At 42.1% G+C, this 23,128-nt stretch overlaps 1 protein-coding gene across 2 annotated transcripts; it reads right to left on the bottom strand.

The window, feature by feature from the left end:
* Positions 1–2,122: 2,122 nt before the first annotated feature.
* On the bottom strand, positions 2,123–16,266 carry LOC308098223 (L-rhamnose-binding lectin SML-like). 2 transcript variants are annotated; one of them, XM_080446483.1, is made up of 9 exons: positions 16,226–16,266; positions 15,126–15,170; positions 14,796–14,846; positions 13,555–13,690; positions 11,709–11,818; positions 11,565–11,609; positions 6,730–6,862; positions 3,171–3,274; positions 2,123–2,769 (listed from the first exon to the last, which is right to left on the bottom strand). In XM_080446483.1, the coding sequence occupies exons 1-9, from the start codon at positions 16,254–16,256 to the stop codon at positions 2,756–2,758; spliced, it is 669 nt and encodes a 222-aa protein (XP_080302609.1). In that variant the 5' UTR covers positions 16,257–16,266; the 3' UTR covers positions 2,123–2,755. The 2 variants fall into 2 exon arrangements, with proteins under 2 accessions (XP_080302609.1, XP_080302610.1); XM_080446484.1 differs by having other exon boundaries at positions 2,123–2,761; positions 3,175–3,274.
* Between the last annotated feature and the right edge of the window lie 6,862 nt (positions 16,267–23,128).

Raw genomic sequence — 23,128 nt, 5'->3', positions numbered from 1 at the left:
GTCCTATGGGTATAGGCAAACATTTACAGAAATTTGACATTTTTTAAATAAATAAAAAGATACATATATGTTCAACTATAGCAGATCTACAAGGTCAACACATATCACGTGGGACACGTTGAGCCTGTAGATCGACTTGACTTGACTCTCAGAGGCTCTCTCGATGTGTGTTCATGACAAATAAACCATCATTGATAAGTGTCTTACTGTAATAGCCTTGATGTGTTTTGGTGAATATGTCTAAACAAAACAATAATGTTAGAAGTAACATACACATTTAAGATGGTTTATTTCCTCCCCCCTCTCCTGAGATTATAATACCGTACTTTAATTGTTATGCATATGGGAGAGACTGTCTGCGAATATAGGTTGGATTTCCGTGGGCGATACTGGACTGACTTACTTGTTGTCTCCGCCAGGCCAAAAGGCATGGCCGAGACCATTTTTTTGCACCCTGTCCGTCCATCCGTCCGTGTGTCCGTCTGTCGGTGAGCAGCTAATCTCCGGCACTGTTGGCACAGTCGCTGCGAAACTGTGCACACACACACCACATTTTTCCGATCGGCCTATTATAGCGCCACCAGGAGGCTGATTTTTGTAAAACACATTTTTTTATATTACTCATTCAGATTCTGTCCACAAATCACACACATCGGTACACAGTATCTCTATAGTCATGTGATCGACACGGATCTGTCCGATTTTCCATACTCCATCCTGATTGGCTAAGATTGGCTTCCAAAGTTTGCAGGATTGGTTAGTTTGAGGGAACAAAATCCCTCAAATCATTAACAAAGCATACGATTTCCATGATATTTTGTACGCACATTCCCACTAGGCCGAAGAAGAAATGGCACCCTTTTCACATTGGCCTGTTATAGCGCCACCAGGAGGCCACAATAACCTACCTGACCTGGCGGAAACCTGTGCTCAGAGGAGCACTTTTTCGAGTTATAACTGAGGTCCTCAAAAGCTCTGTTGCACTCCTCAGTCCACCTCACTCTATTCATCATCGGGCCCACTGCAACATCCTTCTCCTGGCGCTGCTGTCGTTCTGCTCCCCTCACTTGAGCCTGCATCTGCTGGAACTGGTGACTTATAGATTATAGATCTCTCCACCTTTGTTCTGGGTGGAAGGAGTCGTTCTCCCATTTCTGGTCTCTGCCGGCTGTCTGAGTCTGAATTAATTACTTAACAAGGCCTGTCAATTCATCCAGCCTATCTAGGGTTACCAGCTGCCATGGCTGCAGGCAATTACCTGGACGATACCATCCACTGGGGGTAATTCCTAACCACATAGATAGATATAAATACATATATATATAAGACATGCCTATGCCCACAAATCATCACCATAGTTAATACAAAATACAAAATCAAATCACCCACCCCATAATAAGACCCACTACTAAACATAACATGCTGTAATCCTCCCAAGTCAATTAACATTCCATGCCGTACTGCTGCGGAAACTTTAAAAGGTGCCCAGCCCCTTAAGAAACTCTTTTGCTGGAACACCGTAGCAGACATGACAGGTTAGTTGTGCAAGCATTTTATTTTACCTGTATTGCTAGTATGTTAGATTTCAGTTTATGGCCAAAAAAATTACAATTCGCTGCCACACTGTTTTCTTTTACGCAGGTGGGCTGGCCAGCCCCTCCTGCTCCTCTGCCTCCCAATCAGCAACAAACACGAAATACCCAAATACATATGCCCATTTCTACTGTCCATACAAACATCCCAAGTAACGGAACCCTTGGTCTCCATTACACACATGCTTGCTGAATACTAGTATTAAAGTACTTTAATGTATAGTTACAGATTTTATACACTTTTATGACACTGATATAGTGGTTATGATAGATGTGAAGATGTATTGTCACATCCCCATGGATGGCCAGACTGAGTCGTAGCGACCCATGGTAAGTTTGAGACATTAGAGTTCATCTAGGTAACTTGGGTAAGATAAGGCAATGGTCAAGACATCTGCTCCTCTGATGAAGATCGTTCCAGACTTCATGGCTGTTTTAGGAGATACTACATTAATGTAGGTATTCCTACTGCCTGGGCTATCCTAGTCGTCTATCAACATTTATATAAGGAAAGGATCGCACTCAGAAAAGTCATTTTGGTTAGTTTAATAGTTAATTCATTCTCTGTTTGAAGAGAAAGGGTATATTACCGGGCAAATCTCATTCCTAATTAACACTTATTAATCTGCGGTCATTATGTTGACTGAAATTATGAAGTAATGTAGGCATTATGAACAACAATTAAAAAAATAAACACAAATCTGTCTTAATATGTTCGAACACAATCATGGTTATCAATGAGGACCTCAAGTTATTCACCGTTCATAAATCCGTTCAAACACCATTAGTTGACAAAAAGGTATATTAAACATAACCAAAGGTTACGTTTGTTGGAGATGACACAATGGGGTGTTAGTTTTTTTTAAAGCAGAGATGGTGGAATTAAATGTAAGTATACATTATGGGAGTTGGGTAAGGGATCCAGTTAGCCAAACAAGATGAGATAACAACTGACCCTATAGCTGGTAGAATGACCTATATAATGCCTGTATCATCTTTGTTCAAAACTTGTTCCAAGTTGAATCAATGCTGTACTGCATATACGTATTGCATAAAGAAGTGTCTGCTGAAGCTCCATGTTCTTCGAATCGTGCATCAGTTATGCTTGTGCACTTCACTTCTCTTGCACAACATTCTTATTATTGGGACTTTAAGTCGGACTTTTAGACCTCTGGATCTGCAGAAAAGAAATTGACAAAATACATTTAGAAAGATGTAGAAATATTACATACAACAGTGAAGTATTGTCACTGTTGATCATCCGTTGATAGTAAATGTCAGTGCAATTAAGTACATGAACCCATTCACAGAGTCTACATTCGGGGTAAACTTAGTGCAGTTTATGAGGATTTGGTTCTGCACAAACTGCAGACTTTAGTGTGTCTATTTTCTGGTAGAAAACATAGACAACCACTGCAGAATAGGCAATACTTTGCTGCATGCTCAAATGCTAACACGATTATGTTGATATATCCCTGTGATGTCACCTTTTCCCTAAAACATATTATATATGGACTCGACCATAATGTCAAGTTTCAGGTGTGTGAAGCAGTTCAAAATAGTCTGGGAGATACTTACACACACATGAGTAAGCCACCTCCGTGTACTTGAAAGTGCCAACACAGGGGTCTCCAAGCACTGAGTTGCTCACATTGATGGTACATTTATTCTTTCCATTGCAGCTGTGGATGCAGGAAAGGAAAGGCCATGAATGATCACAAGTATGAGCACGTAACCACATTATACTCAGGTGCTCTGAGATGGGGATGAAAGGCGATGCCATTCATATTTAACAAACATCTGAGAGAAAATAAAGTCTCACTTTTAATTCTCCCTTCAGTCAAATACTCAAAAATATAAAATTCAAAAAAGCAAGCAAATTAGCCTGCAGTTCTTGAGCAATAGTTGAAAGCTAGCACACACTCATTTTAATTTGTATGGCATATTATTATTGATAGTGTGTTCCCACTAATGTTGTTTGTTTGTGAGTCTAGTTAGTATAATGGAGCCTGTTCCGTGCAATCCTGGAGTTAATTTCCAAATGAATTTTAGTTTGGGATATTCATTGGTTCAAGGTGATCTTAATCTTAATCTTTTAAGATCTATTTTGTTCGGCTCCTCTGACATTCTAGCAGCATTAAACAATAACATAAAAAGAAAAAAACATAAAGCTACACACACACACACTCACACACACACGCACACGTGCATGCGCACACGCACGTGCGCACACACACACACACACACACACGCACGTGCGTGCACACACACACACACACACACACACACACACACACACACACACACACACACACACACACACACACACACACACACACACACACACACACACACACACACACACACACACACACACACACACACACACACGCACAACGATGTTGCCGTCTATATAATATGTTTCCAGTAGAGGGTGATGTGTCTACACATATAACTGTTTTACATTTTCTTAAACCCCATACGTTGTTGAGCGGAGTCCCTCAGGGATCTATACTAGTGTATTTTCAGTTTTTGCTATACATTAAATATCTTCGCTGAAAATAGCACGCAACGTGTTGTGAGCTTGTCGATCTGCTATTTTCTGCGAACGTTTTCCCAGAATACGGATGCTGGTGTTTAAGGGGTTAAAAAAAAGTACACCTGAAGTAACTCAGTCAACACCCCACCTGCTAATTTATTTACCTGAGTTGCCAGGTGGAAACTTAATGTAACTCACTTTGTCTTTAAGACAGGATAAGAAGTCATTCTATTCCTATAGAGGCGGAGCTTGTCTTTCCAGCATATGGGCAAGGCTAACGAAATCATAGGCCTACAGATCATGATGAAATGGGAACTATAGCTATATACACTAGGATCACTGGCTTCCTTCAAAACAGGCCTGAAAATCCATCTTTCAGGAGACCAAAAGGGGAGGTAAACTCACTTCACTAGGCAAAGAAACACACCTTTATGGAAAGTTTAGGGTATTTATTGAATACATAGAATGTAATGGAGGGAAGTGAAAGGGGTTCCGGGGAGGGTCGCCGACCCTGGAGTTTTTGGGGAGGAGGTCGTTAGCGTAGTCAGCACAGTACACGTGGACGGCCGATGGCGTAGTCAGCACGGCACTCATGGACCGATACCTATGCTGAAAACGTATCTACAACCAGCGGTGGCATCGCTTCTCTTTCCCCCCCTGTTCTTTCCTGTCTTCCCCTCAATACCCCCTCCCCCCATCCACCCCCCCCCTTTTCTCTCTCCACAGCCCTACCAGTTGACCCACCGGCCAACGCGCTTTCCAGGAACCCCCAACCAATCCCACCTGCCCTCCGCAACCAGATCCTTCAGGGCAACCATGTCGACCTGGCTTCCCTCCTCCGCCCCTCCGACAGCAACACCGAGCCACGGTTCCTGGACTGCGGCGGCATCCAGATCCAACTCCGCAACTCCACCCCTACCCGTTCCGCTCCACTCACCGTTGCGGAGTTCTGCCTGGCTTTCGGCATCTACAGAGACGTTATCTGCTCCGTTTTCCCAGCCCGGCGACAGGAGCTGGACGACTACATGGCGGTGGTACTCGATCTAGCTGTCCGTTTCGGAGGAATCCTCTTCCAGGAGTACCACCGCCAGTTCTCCTCCACAGCCGCTGCCAGGCTCCAGCAGTGGAACCTTGGCACCTACTGGGGTCGCCTAGACCTCGAGCTGTATTGCCGGCTCTCCGCAGGCAGGGTGGCAGAAACCTGCTCACTATGCGGCAACTCCGCCCACCCCGCCAGCTTGTGCGCTTTCGCAGCTCCCAGCCCCACCCCGGCTCCAGCCACTGTGGCTTCCAGCCCCCAACTCCCCTTCCCTCCCCCCCCTTGCCATCCCCCCACCCCCTCACCCATCTACCCAGCCAACAACAGAACCACTGACCGGCGTGGGCGCCCCGTTTTGTTCTGCGGCAAAAGCATGGTTTGTAATAATTTTAACGACTTAGGTTGCTCAGCCAGCTCTTGCAAGCTGCTCCATGTCTGCAGCCACTGCGGCGGAGCCCACGCCCGGGCCTCATGCCCCCAGAACCCCCCCAAACCCCCTAGCCCTAGCTAATTGTCCTCCACACCCCCCCCCCCCCCTTTCTAGTCCTGCCACACGGCTATAACACCACCACGCTACTCTGCTCCCCAGTCCAGACCAGTTTTCACGTTTTTTATGGGGCTTACCAAAACAGACCAGCCATAATCTTTTAGTTTAGTCGTTGCTCTATTTGTCTCTCTTTGGGGGTAACAGTCCATGCGTGCCGTGCCGACTACGCTAACAGCCGTCCAAGCCGCCATGCCGACCACGCTAACGACCTCCTCCCCAAAGACTCCAGGGTCTGCGACCCTCCCCGGAACCCCTTTCATTTCCCTCCATTATTCTATGTATCCAATATTCAATAAATACCCTAAACTTTCCATAAAGGTGTGTTTCTTTGCCTCGTGAAATGGCGTTGGAACAACAGATGTTCAGGAGGCGGGGATACACACCTTTACTCCGCCCCCTTTACCAATCTACCTGGCGCGCTTTATACACATCAGAACTACCCAGAAACCCCTTACTCGCGTTTCGTACTTCGTACTCAAGCTCGTTAAGAAAACGTTATGAGCTTGAGTACGGATGTACGAAAGCGAATAAGGGGCTTCTGGGTAGTTCTGACAAAGTATAAATAGCGCCAGGTAGATTGGTAAGGGGGCGGAGTAAAGGTGTGTATCCCCGCCTCCTGAACATCTGTTGTTCCAACGCCATTTTTCCCATAGAAAGGGGATGGCATTCACTGCCGGCAGTTCTTTTTCTACTTTGTAAATATAGTGTTTTATATTTGTTGATGATATTGTGTTTTGGTGTTATTTTTACCAATGCAAATCTGGGAGGAGGCATTCAGTCATGAAGCACGTACAATGAATTTAAATGTATCTAGATAATTGGTAGGCGGAGATAGGTGGAGATATCCGATTGTCTGGCTATGCGAGACAATCGGTTATCAACATATTGATTGATTACACATTTATATATATATATTTTTCAAACTGATATTGATCTGTTCTAATAAACACGTGCTCCTGTGGAGTTCTGATAAACTGTATATATCTGCCTCATCTGGCCTTATCTGACAAACCTTTCAGCAACTTTGGTAGCTGGACTTGAGCAGTCAACGTTTTGGAGTTGGGCTTCAGGGCGTTTGTAGGAGCATGTGGTATGATCACGGCGACCGTAATCTGCACCACGCACAGCAATGATCTGCCCTACATCTGAGAGGAGGAAGGCAAATACAGAGGGAGAGAGTGAGATGTAAGGGTGCAACAGTTAATCAAACAAATTGATTTGTAAACTAGAAAAAGTGCTCCTCAGAGCACAGGTCTCTGCCAGGTCAGGTAGGTTATTGTGGGCCAGCAATGTTCGGAATTCGCCAATCAGGATGGAATATGAAAAATCGGACGGAACCATCTTGATCACTTGACTAGAGACATAATGTGTAGTGATTTGCAGATGTTTGGACAAAATTTGTAGGAGTTATATAAAAAAGAAAAATCGGCCTCCTGGTGGCGCTATAACAGGGCAGTGTTAAAAGGGTGGCGTTTGTTCTTCAACCTAGTGCGAATGTGCGTGCAAAGTTCCACCGCAATCGGACGCTGCGTTCATGATTTGCGGCATTTTGTTCAAAACAGGCCACTCCTGCAAACTTTTGATGTCAATGTTAGCCAATCAGGATGGAATATGAAAAATCAAACAGATCCATCTTGATCACTTGACTATACAGATCATGTGTACCGACTTGTGTGAATGTTTTATAAAATCTGAAGGCTTAATATCAAAACATGTGTTTTACATAAGTCGGCCTACTGGTGGCGCTATAAATGGCTAATGTGAAAAATGCAGGGCAGATGTTTTTCCTTGGCCTCTAGGGAGTATGCGTGCAAAGTTTCACGCAGATCGGTGCAGTCATAGTTAAAAACGCATTTAGTCCAAAACGGACCAATCCTGCAAACTTTGGAAGCCAACCTTATAGTGTATGTAGTTATGTAGCAAAAAGAAGTTAAGTGAATGTTTCATATAGATTCTTGTAAACCATGTTTTTTCTGTTCTATGGACCCAGTAGGACACAAAAAAAGCGGTTTACATTTTTTTCCCCTGCCCTGGCACTATTTTGGCACCATTGCAACATTTGGCAATGTGACGCAGTATTTTATGTCTGTCTGTATTTCTGTCAACATCATTTCTTCAAATCTGCATGGCCAATCTTCACCAGATTTGGTGCACAAATGTATGATGTGTCCCAGAAGACGCCATAAAACTTTCACCATGAACGGCCAATAGGTGGCGCTACAGCAACCAATTCAAAAAGCAAATTCATGATTACTTACAAACTACTCGTAGATTTTTTTATCAAATTTGATGGATCATGCATCATGAGCTGAGGCACAAACTCTGAAAATTTGACCACAATCCACCTATAGGTGGCGCAACAACAACAGATTCAAGAATCAAATAGAAGATTTTCAGGACAATTTTCATGAAAGGATAACCAGAACGATTTTCATGTAATTCTGTAATTGCAACGTTATTTCTCATGTATGTACTAGCTAAGTGAAATGAAGTGAAATTAAGTTACCTAGTCAACTTTGTTTCCAAACAAATAATGACAACAGCAGTACAGAACGATGTCTTGGACATTGAGTTACGAGGGAGCAGAGAACTTGGATTTTTTGTGAATGAGAGGGTCAGAGGGGAAAAGAACATGTGGGACAAAATGTCAAAGCTTAAGTATCTGACCTGGAAAGATGGATGCAAAACTATCAAGCTTAAGGCATCATCTGAGGTAGTCAGCTTGAAATCAACCAACTCACTGTTTGTTCGCCTGCTTCTCGTTGCCAAGTCCTCTAGAGAACTTGACCTGCAGAACGTTGTGGGAACATACGAATTTGCGGATCACAATGCAAGCCTAATGAAGTCTGATGGTTCTCTGTTTCCGATTTCAGCCAAGTCTGCTCTTATCCATGAATTGGAAGGAGTGGTTTCAGGGACTGCATCTCCTGAAGAATCGATAGAAATGCAGAGTAGCCCATCAGCACACATGTTGACCAGTATCTTGATTGATGGCATGGCAGTCGTGCAGGAGATGGTTGTCCGGAAAGGTGAAATAAAATGTTGCAGAGATCTTGCAGAATGTTTTACTCGGAGTGTTGACATGAAGGCACGAGAATACACAGATATATACCTGCTATTTGACAACTATACAGTCACAAAATCCATGAAGGACCGAACAAGACAAATCCGTACAGCAGGAAGAGCACAAGACAAGGGGTACAAAATAGAAGATTCCACACCGATCAAAGACTTCAAGGCTTTTCTGGGAACCAAGGAAACCAAGGTCAACCTTGTTCTCTACCTTGCACAAAAAGCTGTTGAGCTTTGCAAACTGCCAATCACAACACACACACACAAGGGTGTCATGTCCACAAACACAAGTACGTGGTGAACGTCACAAGTACACAAGAAGAGGCAGACACATTACTGGTTCTGTATGCAGTAGCAGTGAGTCGTTTAGGTAAAACACCACATATATACTCATGTGACACTGATGTGTTGGTACTTGCCCTTCGAAGGGTACCAGACCTTCAACCAGAGAGCGCAATCATCATGGGCACTGGAGATCAAAGACGGATGATAAAACTGAGACCCATCTACATGGCCATTGGTCCTGAACGAGCAGCAGCATTGCCAGGATTTCACACGCTTACTGGTTGTGATACCACTGGTCACATCAGAGGAAAATCTACCTGCTTCAAATCATTCATGAAGGCTGGTGATGATGTACTCCATGCACTTGCTGAGCTTGGTGTTGGCCCTTATCCATCCTCAGAGGTGTTAGCTGGGTGTGAAAAGTTTATGTGTCAGCTCTTCAAACCTGGCTATGAATCAGCTGAAGTACTTCGGTGGCACATGTTTAAACAGCTCAAGGCCAATCAGGGTGTGGAAAAGATATGTCCAACGCAAGGGTCCATCATAGAACATATCCTGCGAGCACATTGGCAAGCAAATGTATGGGCACAAGACATTGTGGCTCAGCCAAAGGTTTTAGATCCACTATCTTTGGGATGGAGGCAGCAAGAGGATGGAAGTTGTGTCCCTGTAGTCTCAAAGGTTCCACCTGCACCAGAGGCAGTCGTAGAACTAGTCAAGTGTGCATGTGTTGCCAGCAAGTGCAGCGGCCGCTGTTCTTGCAAAGTCAATAATCTTCCATGCACAGAGCTCTGCAAATGTGAAGCTGCAGAAGATTCATGTAAAAATCTTCCAAATGATGATGCTGAGAGTGATGACGATGATGCCTACAGTGATTGATTCTTTGTTGATTTGTTAAGTTGAGAATGTGTACTGTTGAGCATTTCTTTATATATTTTTTCTCTGGAGGGGGGAGTATTATTATTTTTGTTTTCTTATTATCAAGGATCCATGTTCCATTTTATCAAAGGTTCAAGACAAATAAACCCTTTGAATTGAAAATAAACACTTTCTGTTTCTGTTTAAATAAGGTTTTTGTAAAAAATCGTCAGGTAGCTCTTGCACCATTGTGTATTTGCATATTGAATCTGTTGCTGTAGCGCCACCTATAGGTGGATTGTGGTCAGATTTTCAGAGGTTGTGCCTCAGCTCATGATGCAACAACCCATCAAATTTGATAAATATTTGATGAGTAGTTTGTAAGTAATCATGAATTTGCGTTTTGAATTGGTTGCTGTAGCGCCACCTATGGGCCGATCATGGTGAACTTTTTATAGGGTCTTCTGGGACACATCATACACAATTTGGTGAAAATTGGCCATGCAGATTTGAAGAAAAGATGTCGACAGACATACAGACAGACATAAAATATTGCGTCACATTGCCAAATGTTGCCATGGTGCCAAAATAGTGCCAGGGCGGGGGAAAAAAAATGTAAACCGGGTTTTTTGTGTCCTACTGGGTCTATAGATCAGAAAAAACATGGTTTACAAGAATCTATATGAAACATTCACTAAAATACACAATGACATACACTATTAGCCAATCAGGATGGAATATGGAAAATCAGACAGATCCGTGTTGATCACATGACTACATACTGTGTAATAGGAAGTAGCACTTGAGAGATACTGTGTCCTGATTTGCGTGATGTTTGGATACAATCTGTAGGAGTAATATAAAAAAATGGGTTTTGCACAAATCGGCCTCCTGGTGGCGCTATAACAGGGCCATGTAAAGAAAATGGGGCAGAGGTTCTGAATTGGCACCCCGGGAGTGTGTGTGCACAGTTTCACAGCGACCGGGCCAACGGTGCCGGAGATTAGCTGTTCACAGACAGATGGACACACGGACACACACACACGGACGGACGGACGGACGGACGGACAGGGGGTAAAACATACTCTCTCGCCATGCCTTTCGGCCTGGCGGAGACAAAAATAATCGATAATCGATAATTTAATCAAAGATTAACAATCGATCCCCATTTTGTCATCACAGGCAAACATTTAAAAAAAAAATGCATTTATCGTCAAAGGAATGCGTTGTGAGCTTGTAGATCATAGTAATAAGTATAAAACAATGCCTAAGTAGTTAATTGATTTGTATATAATTGTTTAAATAAATAAAAAACACGCTTCTTGATAATTCGATTAATTGAAAGTCAATAGAATAATTGCTAAGTTGTAGCTCTAGTGAGCATAGGAAAGGTGTGTGTGTGTGTGTGTGTGTGTGTGTGTGTGTGTGTGTGTGTGTGTGTGTGTGTGTGTGTGTGTGTGTGTGTGTGTGTGTGTGTGTGTGTGTGTGTGTGTGTGATGTGTGTGTGTGTGTGTGTGTGTGTGTGTGTGTGTGTGTGTGTGTGTGTGTGTGTGTGTGTGTGTGTGTGTGTATGTTAAGCATGCTGTTATTATGTGGACCACACACTGTATAATGGGAAATTACATGACTTACCACAATATAGGTGGGCCACAGAATGCTCACATGCCATAACAGAAACTGTAAAAGGATCATGATTAACATAGATTAGACATCACTTTCAGTTATTATTGTATGAACAGCTATTTCATTAGTGATGCAAGCACCCATTCTACTGACTTGCTGGGAGGCAGGTGTGGGTAGAATCCAGGTATTTGAAGGTGCCAACGCAGGGGTCAGAAGAACGGAAGGCGTTAACGCTCAGTTCACACACTTTCTTACCATCACACCTGGGGGAAGAACATACTGTACAGGTTCATACTGTTCACTGTACAGTGTACATACTGATGGTCTACATGTGCTGAAAAGTATCTTAGTACATTTAACCAAGTCCTACTTAAGTACAACTTTGAGATACTTTTAATTTAATTTTTGTTATACTTTACTATACTTCTACACCACTAACCACTACAAAGACTGTAAAGTTGCTTTGCAGATTTAGATTATTAATAGAAAATATACAATTGATCAATTATGATCGATTATTATAGGTTAAGCTACCACAAACAGCACATAAAGTAATTAAAATAAGCCCCAACTTTACCATCTTTTGACTAAAGTTATGCATATTTACAACATATTTAATGCATTACTAAGTCATTACAATCCAATGGGCTAATATGATTGTGATTTGGGCCATTCTGCATAATAGCCTACTTTTACATTGATACTGTAAGTATTTGAAGCCTCTGGTAAAATATTGATGTTGTACATTTCCCACCACTGCTGTACAAGTGCTATTAGAGCATATACCTTATTTCTTACACCAAACTATTCTCTAGTTATTCGGAACAGGTGTCCAAACATTATCTTGGCATCTTTGCCAACTCACTTAAAGGTATCATGACATTCATTTTCACTTTTTTTATTTTCAATGTTTTATTTGGGGTTTTATGACCTCAATTACACCCAAAAAACCTGAACTTAGAACATTCAGTGGATTTTCTGTGGTCTGGGGTTTTCTGAATAATTAGGCTGAAAAGTAATCTGAGCTTGGCCCTTCGACAGTGAGGTCACAGTCGAATAATCCCGCCCACTCTCCTCCTTGCCCCTCCCCTCCCCTATCCTTTCCTTTGGGGGGGGCGGAGCAGAGGCGATGATTGACAGGCAAAATCCCTCACCAGCGACACCCGCAGGCAAAGATTTCTTTTTTCATTGCAGTTGAAAAGGCTTTAGAAATGTGAGAGAAAAACACCTGCCATGGATCACTGGAATGGAATTTTCACTTAAAACTTTTTGTACACTTTTGAAGGACCAGGACAAAGACTTTGAATGTGGTGTAAAAGTGAATGTCATTAAACCTTTAATGTAATAAAAGATGATGGGTGCCAAAAAAAGAGTTTGAAACAGAAATAGCTACAACAAGAAAAAGTGCTCCTCGGAGCACAGGTCTCCGCCAGGTCAGGTAGGTTATTGTGGCCTCCAGGTGGCGCTATAATAGGCCAATGTGAAAAGGGTGCAATTTCTACCTCGACCTTTCACGGCAATCGGACGCTGCATTCATGGTTTGAGGCATTATGTTAAAAATAAATGTTTTGCAAAAATTACCCTCCTGGTGGCGCTGTAACAGGACAATGTGAAAATGGTGGCATTTTTTCCTTGGCCTAATGGGAATGTGCGTGCAAAATTTCAATCGCAACCTGCGTTCATGATTTGTGGCATTTTGTTCAAAACCGACCATTCCTGCAAACTTTGGAAGCCAATGTTAGCCAATCAGGATGGAATATGAAAAACCGGACAGATCCGTCTTGATCACATGACTATAGAGATACTGTGTACCGATTTGTGTGATGTTTGGACAAAATCTGTAGGAGTAATATAAAAAAGTGTTTTGCAAGAATCGGCCTCCTAGTGGCGCTATAACAGGTCAATCTGAAAGATTTGGGGCACAGGTTCTGCTCTGGCATGCAGGGAGTGTGTGTGTGCACAGTTTCGCTGCGATCGGGCCAGGAGTGCCGGAGAGTACCTTTGTGCAAGGACGCCCAAAGTGCCATCCTGAGAGCATGCTGTGTTAGCAAGCTCGGTAGGAGGTCTGCCGTCACTGCAAGTCTCTCCATCTGCACGTCCATACAATGCTTTTTCCACTTTGATCACTCCATTCTCTGTTACCCACAAAACAGATGGGGTGGCAGACAGTGGTGGTGGTGGTGGGGGTGTCAGGCAATGAGAGAAAAAAAGAAGGGAGACTTGAAGAGACAATACTTTGATTGATTCTTTATTGTTTTGATTATTGTCTTTATTGTTTTGATTATTGTTTTAATTTGGGTGACATTGGTGTATCACATATTGCTTTGCCCTTCGGATTCACTACTATAACCTCTTTTTCACTGTGCTTGCAATAATTTAAAGAGGTGGTGCCATGGTTTTGCACTTTTTCTGTTTTTCATGTGTCTATGAGGTTGATAGAACTTTATTAAGCCCCCTGGTGGTGTTTTTATGGTGTTTTATGTCTTCTCTGACTACTTTGAGTTTCTTCCTGGAGGCTGAAACCTTGAGGGTCAAACGTGCCAATAGAAAAACAGCGCTTTAGTGACATAGTAAAAACATGCCCTCCCCCTCATTATCATAACACAGCAGGTGTGGGCATGAGGAGGAGGAGGGACTAGGACAGGTGGGTGATGCTAAGGTGGTGGAGGAGGTGCTAAGGTGAGAACCAGGTATACTTAATGAACTGGAGGCGTGTCCACATAAAAACATAATTTTAACACTTTCTGTACACTTTTTTGAAAAAAATCTTCCTCCTAGTATAACCATAATACCTGATGATTATGTTTTAGGGGGGGGGGGGGGGGGGAATCACTGAAAATCACGGCACCCCGTCTTTAAGGTTTGTACTTTGACCAGAAAATGAGTCTGCCTTGTACAAACAAAACCACTCAGTATCAGAGCTTGTACAGATATTTCACCAGTGGTGGGCAGTAACAAAGTACATTAACAAACAAATAGCATATCTACAAGCTCACAACGTTGAGCTTAATTTCTACTAATTCAGCTAGTAAATGACTAGCCTAAAACATAAACTTATGCAATTCCAGATTACATTTACTATGTAACAAATGCTAAATGATTAAGAAAACGAAATTATGCATGATAAATATTAATTTTAAAACGTTTTTTTTTTAAATGAGTGATTTTCTTTAAATAAAATACTGTGTGTATAGTATACATAGTAGATAGTAATTCAGTAAATTATCAATCATACAGTACCACAGCTTAGGCGGTGAACGTTCTCTCCATTGTCACAGGTGATGAGTCTTTCTATATGGAAAGAACAAAGATAGTACACACTGTACAGTATATACAGTCTGTCCTGCGTGCTTTGTTTTATTCATCATTTTTCCTCTCTTTCAGTGTCTCTGTCTCTCACTATCTCAAGCACACACGCACGCACGCACGCACGCACGCACGCACGCACGCACGCACGCACGCACGCACGCACGCACGCACGCACGCACGCACGCACACACACACACACACACACACACGGTTGTTTGGATAAAGTATACACATGTAGATTATACTGTAGGTTATATCTACCTTGCCCGCCCGCATTTGTCACCACACAGAAAGCGGCTGCCAGCACTGCAAAACAAATGTTGTGTGACAAATGTTACTCAAGAAACTCATGAAATATCTTGAGTAACAAATGTTACTCAAGATACTCAAGAAATATCTGGCAAATGTTACTCAAGATAACGGCTTTCTTTTTTTTGAGACTGTAGTCCTGCTCCAGTTTATATTACCCTTATTGTGATCGACTTACAACTGGCATTTACCAGACACAGACACAGACACATTGTAGCCTATGTATTTGACCGCGGACCCCCATCTGAAAATTCTTTCAAATCTACAAGCTCACAAAACCTCACATCAGGTACTTTTTTAATAGCCGGAGCATAAAATAGGGTCGAAGTGGTTAAACTGATTTTGATGCTACAGTACATTAACCAATTTATATATATATATTATATATATTATATCTGCATAATATAATCGACCTGTATCAATATAGGCAACACAATTTAAAGGCTATATAGAACCATTGAACAGATCAATACCTTCAAACAATAAATATTACCCCCCCCCCCCCCAGAAAATCTTAAACATTTGAACAATGGCCAAATAAATACAGTAGTATTGCACAATAAATCCTCCTTAAGCCATGAAGGAACCAAAATGATTTCCAAACAAAACCAATTCATTTTAGTGAGGAACTGATTTCATACAATTTAGGGATTTAGAGACGCTTTTATCAAGGGCGACTTACAATAAGCAAGGTAATCACATAATGTACATCAAATGCAGAGAGACAGTGTAGTGCCTCAGTAAACAAGGATCGCAGGTAAGCCAGATTATACTGTCAAAATAAGAATCTTGAGTTGACATTGAAACTATAGGATACCAAGTAATCAATGAACCAGCATCCGTTTAAATAACATCTAAATCACATCTTAACATTGTGGTCAAGAAAAACAAGCCTAAGCAACAAAAATTTGAGCAACAAATGACCAGGGTCTGCATGTCTGCATGGTCGTCATATCTAGGTCAATCTCTAGCATCAACATCCAGAGCATATTAACTTCATTTAAAGCAATAGTATTATTATGTCCAACCAGCCAGTTGTACTGATTACTCACACAGTGAAGTGGTAAATCTAATCGGCAGCATGGCTTCAAAAAGACAGTGACACAAATACTGACTCAAACTAGCTCTCTTTCTATTTATACAGTGAGCCGGGTCCACTTCTTGTTTTTTTCAAGGATCATGTCCTTTCCCACAGGCCTTGCACAATATTGTAATCTGAACACACAATAAGGTTCTACGAGGATACTATATCCATGTACCCTGGTTTATTATCCAGTTATGATGACTGATACATTTTTTTTAATCTGTCACAACTAAGCAGGAGTTTCAGGAAATACTTTAAAAAATATATGTTACGCAACATATTTATTTATTTATTGAAAACAAAAATAGCATACCCAGAAGCAACCTTTGTTGTACAGAATAAAGTGCATCTCTCATTAACTTTACTGTAAATAAGGCATCAGTATTTTACAGGAACTAGAGGTCCTTTCCCAGATCTTGCTCAATAGGCTGTAATCTGAACACACAATAAGGTTCTATGACTATGAGGAAACTATATCCATGTATCCTGGTTTATTATCCAGTTATGACTGATAACAATCTTATAGCAGGAAGGCGATAAAACACAAACTAGAAAAGTTGCGCTTCTCAGAGTGCAGGTCTCCACCAGGCCAGGTTGCCGACCCAGGCCTACCCTGTATCAGTCATTTCATTTGAAGTTAGGAAAAGAATGATCTCTGTGTGCTACTTCCTATTACACATCTTGATACAACTTGTTATGCTTCTAAATTGACTGTACTGGTAGGGATATTTATGCTATAGTATGATTGGAAAACCACTCAGATTGAAAAAGGTGCACTTGTTTTCACTGACCGCGGCGCGCCATCTGAAGGGGCCTTGAGCCACGAGAGTTGCGGTGCCGAGCGAAAAAAAAAATCTGAAATAAGGTGCAGCAATCAGGACACAAGGAAGCTGCGGGGGAAATAGAGTTTGTAAGAGAGACGGTGCAACTGTGCACATATTGCACCACCAACTAGGCAGAAGTGAAAGCGATTTTGGAAGTGTGCTCTATAAAGGCTCTGCAACATACGATTCCTATTTGGGTATGACTGGATGTTGCATTTATGGCAGTATCAAAACTCTGTTTGACGATCATTGTCACATGACTGACAAGAACATTTATGCCTAATTTGGTGGGAAAATCACGTTTTGACAACAAACAGTTTTTAGCATTTGTGATGGCCTCTAATGGGTGGAAGTGAAATCACTTGAGCCAAGGAATCCTGGGAAAATGTTGACTGTACGACCTACAGTTTAAGACTTATATGCCCAAACGTGAAACGGCCTGTTATAGTGCCACCATGAGACTTCCACCATGAGGTTCATCCTGGGCCTACTGAGAGTGTGCGTGCAAAGCTTTGTGCTGATGGGTCCAGTGGTGTGTCGGATATTGTTGCCAATCAGACACACAGACAACATATCCTTCGGCCCTACGGCTGTATAAGGCACAAAAGTATTGGCATCAAAATATACTTACATTAACAAGTCTCAATGATCTTTCTCTCAGTCTCTGCCCTTAATTGCTCCCCCTGCCTCCCTGAGCCTTATCCTCTCTGTGGGCATGCGGTTTGACATTCTAGCTCAGTGCTGTCCGTCAGTGCTTGACTTTGTCTAATTGCTCACAAAGAGCTGATGAGAATCAATAGGAGGATGCTGCCTGCAGTAACTGGAGCGTTGCTGAGTCCTAGTGAGCTGCACCGCTGCGGTAGAGGAAGCACCAACGCTGTACCTTGAATCCATCCTCCAGCCCACCACCCCCCAGTCATCAAGGAAATGACTGGGAGAAATAGAGATTAATATCCAATTTATGCTCTGTATACTTTACTGTAAGTATAAATCCTACTTATGAAAGAAAGAAAGAAAGAAAGAAAGAAAGAAAGAAAGGCATGCAGACCGGGATGAAACTCATTTAGTTGATCTAGAGCAGATATGGATATACTGTAGCCTGTGCTCCTCCAAAACGATTCCTCTCGGTCAGAGTAATTTTAGGAATCCAAAATGTCTTCAAGTACTTCTTGGAATACTTTGTTTGGCCATGTTTTATTCTAACTTGAAGTGACTGCCAAGACCGGGCTACTCGATTCGGCATTCACATTGTAGGGGGAACAATATATTGTGGCACCCAGCTGGATATATAACTGTATATAAACACATATTGTAGTAGTCAGTTCGGAACAAAAAACAGGGTTTCTGGCGCATCAGCCTGGGGATGCAAGGTTACACGTGGTCTAGGGGCGAGAAAAAAAGAAAGAAAGATCTCTGGTCCATCGGCTCGCAGCACAAGCTTTGACTCAACATGACTGACAACAACACAGGGGTCTTACGGGCTTATGTCAGCATTTCTGTCTAATTCCCTGCTTCCCGGGGCTAATTTATAGTTAGTTCACTGCACAATGATGTCGCTCGATGAAAATAATACATTTTTGACTGGAAACACCTGCCACGTCTTTCATTTGAAAATCTATCATTTTCACGCTTGTGCGAAGAAGTAATTCATAAATTAGGCGTGACTGATGCACATCTCTCTCCTGACCACTTTCTCTGTCTCTGAAGTGTAGCTTACCGTTCCTGTCTCCTCTCTGCTCCCTGCACCTTGGCTACCAAATAATACTTCAGAGAGATTAGGTGTCCAGGGAGACCTGTTGACATAGCCCTCTCCATGGATGACTCAGCTTTTCAGGCCTTTATTAGTTTCTAATCCTCGTCTTATGGGGATCCACAGACTTTAGTAGTTCCCTGTCTGAATACCGGTATGCATTTTAATTAACAAGTTAAATTAACAATCAGGATTTTACTGAGCAGGAACTATTTCTATTTTTCTCTTTACTTTCAGTTGTAGACAAGTACAAAGTCATTCATCTTTGAAGACTGCATTTAGGAAAATAAAGTGTTACGGATGGATCAGTATAATTTAATAATAGTTATTATTATTTCAATGGATTTCTTTTTAGATATGGAGACGTGCATACATTCTCATTTTCTAATATTTTTCAGATGGGCATCACATAGTTTTTCTTGACTCTTATTGTTTTGGTGCATTTTGGTTCCAGAGTTGGGGTTGATGATTTGACAGCTAATGAAGCATATTTCTTTTACTGTAAACAAGTTTGACCAGCATTATTGTGGCATCTCAAGATTTTGACATTCTGCATTTTATGCTACTACTGCCTATGGAAGTCCATTGGTCCAAACTTTTAAATAATAAATACCACAATGAAATAAATAAGAAACACAATGAAATAAAACAATGAAATACGTTGTGTGTTCATTTCTTATTTATTTCAATGTGTTTTTTATTGAATTCATTGTCTATTTATTTATTTCATTGTGTCCTTTTTTTAGGTATTAAAAAGGTCTTAAAGGTCCTTCTGGGGACCCCCCCAAAATCATGCCCCCCCCCAAATCAACCCTCCCCTTGGGGGTCCTGACCCACAGGTTGAGAACCACTGCTTTTAATTAATTTACTGTAATTGTGGTCTTGATAATGCCTACATGTGCAGGAAGCGTGCTATACGTGTACAAGTGGACGGGGCAGCAACAAAAATGAGGGCACCATGGATGTACGTACAAAGGTAGCATGCAATGCACGTCATATTGGGCTGTGCACAGACGTTTATTTCAATTAGTCCACGTCTGGAAATTGGACTATTCATGAATGACATTGTTGTTACAAACAGTGTTTGAATTGAACACGTGCGTGCGTGCGTGCGTGCGTGCGTGCGTGCGTGCGTGCGTGCGTGCGTGCGTGCGTGCGCGAGAGAGAGAGAGAGAGAGAGAGAGAGAGAGAGAGAGAGAGAGAGAGAGAGAATAGAGAGAATATATAACAATATAACTGACCACGGTAAGGGTCCCCAATTAAGTACGGGCTCAGAATGAATCAGAATCAAGCCCCCCTACATACCTCATTGGCCGCTGCAATTCTTTGGAGCGACCTGTCTCCACGATCGCCATATTGGGGAAGGAAGCCGAGCCTTCTAATGCATTTATGTCCTTTGAAGCAGGCGGTCTCGCCACTATCAAAATCATCACAACACATCACATCACACATCCCACCATTTTCAACCGATTTTCAAGCGTTTATCTTGTTCAATGTTCAAACCAAAATACTTTTATCTAATCCAAGTAACAGTAATAGTCACAAAACATGTCTGTCTCCAGTCACTGAAATAGATAATAATATACATGAAATATGCAGGCCACATTGCAGAATTGCCTTTTCTGTCTATATCCAACATCCTCATCATGCTATTCAGGTCAGAACACATCCATGGACGTCTTTTAGTCCAAACATTAAATAATAAATACCACGATGAAATTAATATTTATTATAGATTTTTTTGTTTTGTTTTTTGTTTTTACAAAAACAGCACTGACAGTCGTCAATTTTAATGGCACTAATGGCACTGAGACCATAACACATAACACTCCAAGACAGTTGTAAGCAATTATAACATCAAAGTCGCAGAGCAGTATATTAATTGTCGCTGTCGGGCAGAAACCAGCTATCTCCATTTTTCAACGTTTAAAAAAAAAATTCTGTGCTATTGAACACTCTTTATGTCTGTGTGTGGGGTTTACAAATATTGAACCAATGAAAAGTATTCAAAAAAGTCCTTTCAAAGTCAAACGGAAAAGAAAAACCCTCCACATTAATGGTCAAAAACCTCCTAACTCCACTTGACCTGTAATTGGGGAAAGGGATTATAATATAAGGACACATTCAAGTATCTGACAATGTATAAAGTCACCGTATCAACTTGATGAGGCAGTATTGTGTTGTTCTAAAAACATGTTTGTTGTTTTAATTTCCTGAAAAGTTAATATTTTGGACATTGCTGGTTTCTGCCTGACAGCAGAGATATAATGGTTCGTTCTGAACCAATCACATCCCAAGCTGCACACGAACTGACCATGTCTCTGCATGGGGCCCTGTTGAGACTGCAGTAAAATCCGATTTATTTCACAAATCCGAGTGTGGAGTTTGGCAAGTTCCAACTAACTATACGGTATAGTTGCTGCACGGCTGACTCTTGTGAGTTTTCCTTCCCCAATATGGCGCCTGTAGATACATACGCCCTAGAGTCGGAGGAGGCGTCTACCTTTTTATGTCTATGGTCATGCCTATGTTCACTCAGCCTTATATAGGTTATAGGCTTGGGGTTAGGTGTTAGGGTTGGGGTCACCAACCAGTGGCAGTTCACGCTTCACATCCATGTCCAGACTCATTATTTTATGTCCAAAAACTTCAAGATTACAGGCAAGGTCATAAAACTTCTGTGCTGTAGTTCTGCATGTTTTGCTCCCTGTTCGTCCGTCCGTCCGTCCGTCCGTCCGTCCGTCTGTGTGTGTCCGTCTGTCTGTGAACAGCTAATCTCCGGCACCATTGGCCCGATCGCAGCAAAACTGTGCACGCACACTCCCTGGATGCCAGAACTTTTTATAGTGCCACCAGGAGGCCGATTTTTACAAAACCCTTTTTTTTAATATTACTCCTACAGATTTTGTCCAAACATCACTGAAACCGGTACACAGTATCTCTATAGTCATTAAACCAAAAAGGTCCTTCAGATATTTCATATTCCATCCTGATTGGCTAAGATTGGCTTCCAAAGTTTGCAGGAGTGGTCCGTTTTGAACATGCCTCAAATCATGAACACAGCATGCAATTGATGTGAAACTTTGCACGCATATTGCCACTAAGCTGAGGAAGAAATGCCAAAATAAAGACAGTTGAGAAGATTCTACATGCTGAAGCAGTTAGGAAGGTTGAAGTAAACAACAAAACAAGGATGGCAGATGGAGAGAACACAGCCCAGATCGTAGAGAGGAGAAAGATGAGGACAGGAGAAAGGAAGGGCAGGAACACATCGTACGCACCACCGTGTTTTTTCAGGCTTTTACTGCGGTACGCCTTAACTTAAGAACATTGCAAAGGCTCATGGGTAGGCTCACACAGAAGGAACAGAAAAGGGTGACGACAAAGAGGTCTCTGTAGTGGAATCTCCCCATGAATGGCTGATACCATGTTTCCACGCCAACCGAAGCAGTCACAAAGTACATGACGGCTACGGCCAACCACGCAATGGGGTGTGCAAAACTACTGTAGCTCTTCCCCCTAACCAACCAAAACCCAAAGATATAATCTAAACAAAAACAAAACAAAACTCCAAAACTGGACTAGTGTAGATTTCCCAACCAAAACTAAAATAACAAAACAAAACATGCTGTTGGAAAAACAAAACAAACTAGAAAAAGTGCTCCTCGGAGCACAGGTCTCCGCCAGGTCAGGTAGGTTATTGTGGCCTCCTGGTGGCGCTATAATAGGCCATTGTGAAAAGGGTGCCCGTTTCTTCTTAGGCCTTTCACGACACTGCATTCATGATTTGAGGCATTTTGTTCCAAAACTGTGTTTTGCTAGATTAGACCTGCTGGTGGCGCTATAACAGGCCAATGTTAAAAGGGTGGCATTTCTTCCTCAGCCTATAGGGAATGTGTGTGTAAAATTTCACGGAAATCGCAAGCTGAGTGCATAATTTGAGGCATTTTGTTCAAAACTGACCAATCTTGCAAACTTTGGAAGCCAGCCTTAGCCAATGAGGATGGAATATGGGAAATCGGACAGATCCGTGTTCATCACATGGCTATAGAGATACTGTATACCGATTTGCATGACGTTTTGATAAAATCTGTAGGAGTAATATAAAGAAATTGGTTTTGCACAAATCGGCCTCCTGGTGGCGCTATAACAGGCCCATGTGAAAAATTTGGGGCAGAGGTTCTGAATTGGCATCCAGGGAGTGTGTGTGCACAGTTTCGCAGCGACCGGGCCAACGGTGCCAGAGATTAGCTGCGGACAGACGGACACACACACGGACGGACGGACGGACGGACGG

This window comes from Gymnoscopelus braueri, assembly GCF_963280865.1.
Source record: "Gymnoscopelus braueri genome assembly, chromosome: 13".
Classification (NCBI taxonomy): Eukaryota; Metazoa; Chordata; class Actinopteri; order Myctophiformes; family Myctophidae; genus Gymnoscopelus; species Gymnoscopelus braueri.
Note: the sequence above shows the minus strand (reverse complement) of the source record. Positions and strands in the feature narration are given on the sequence as shown.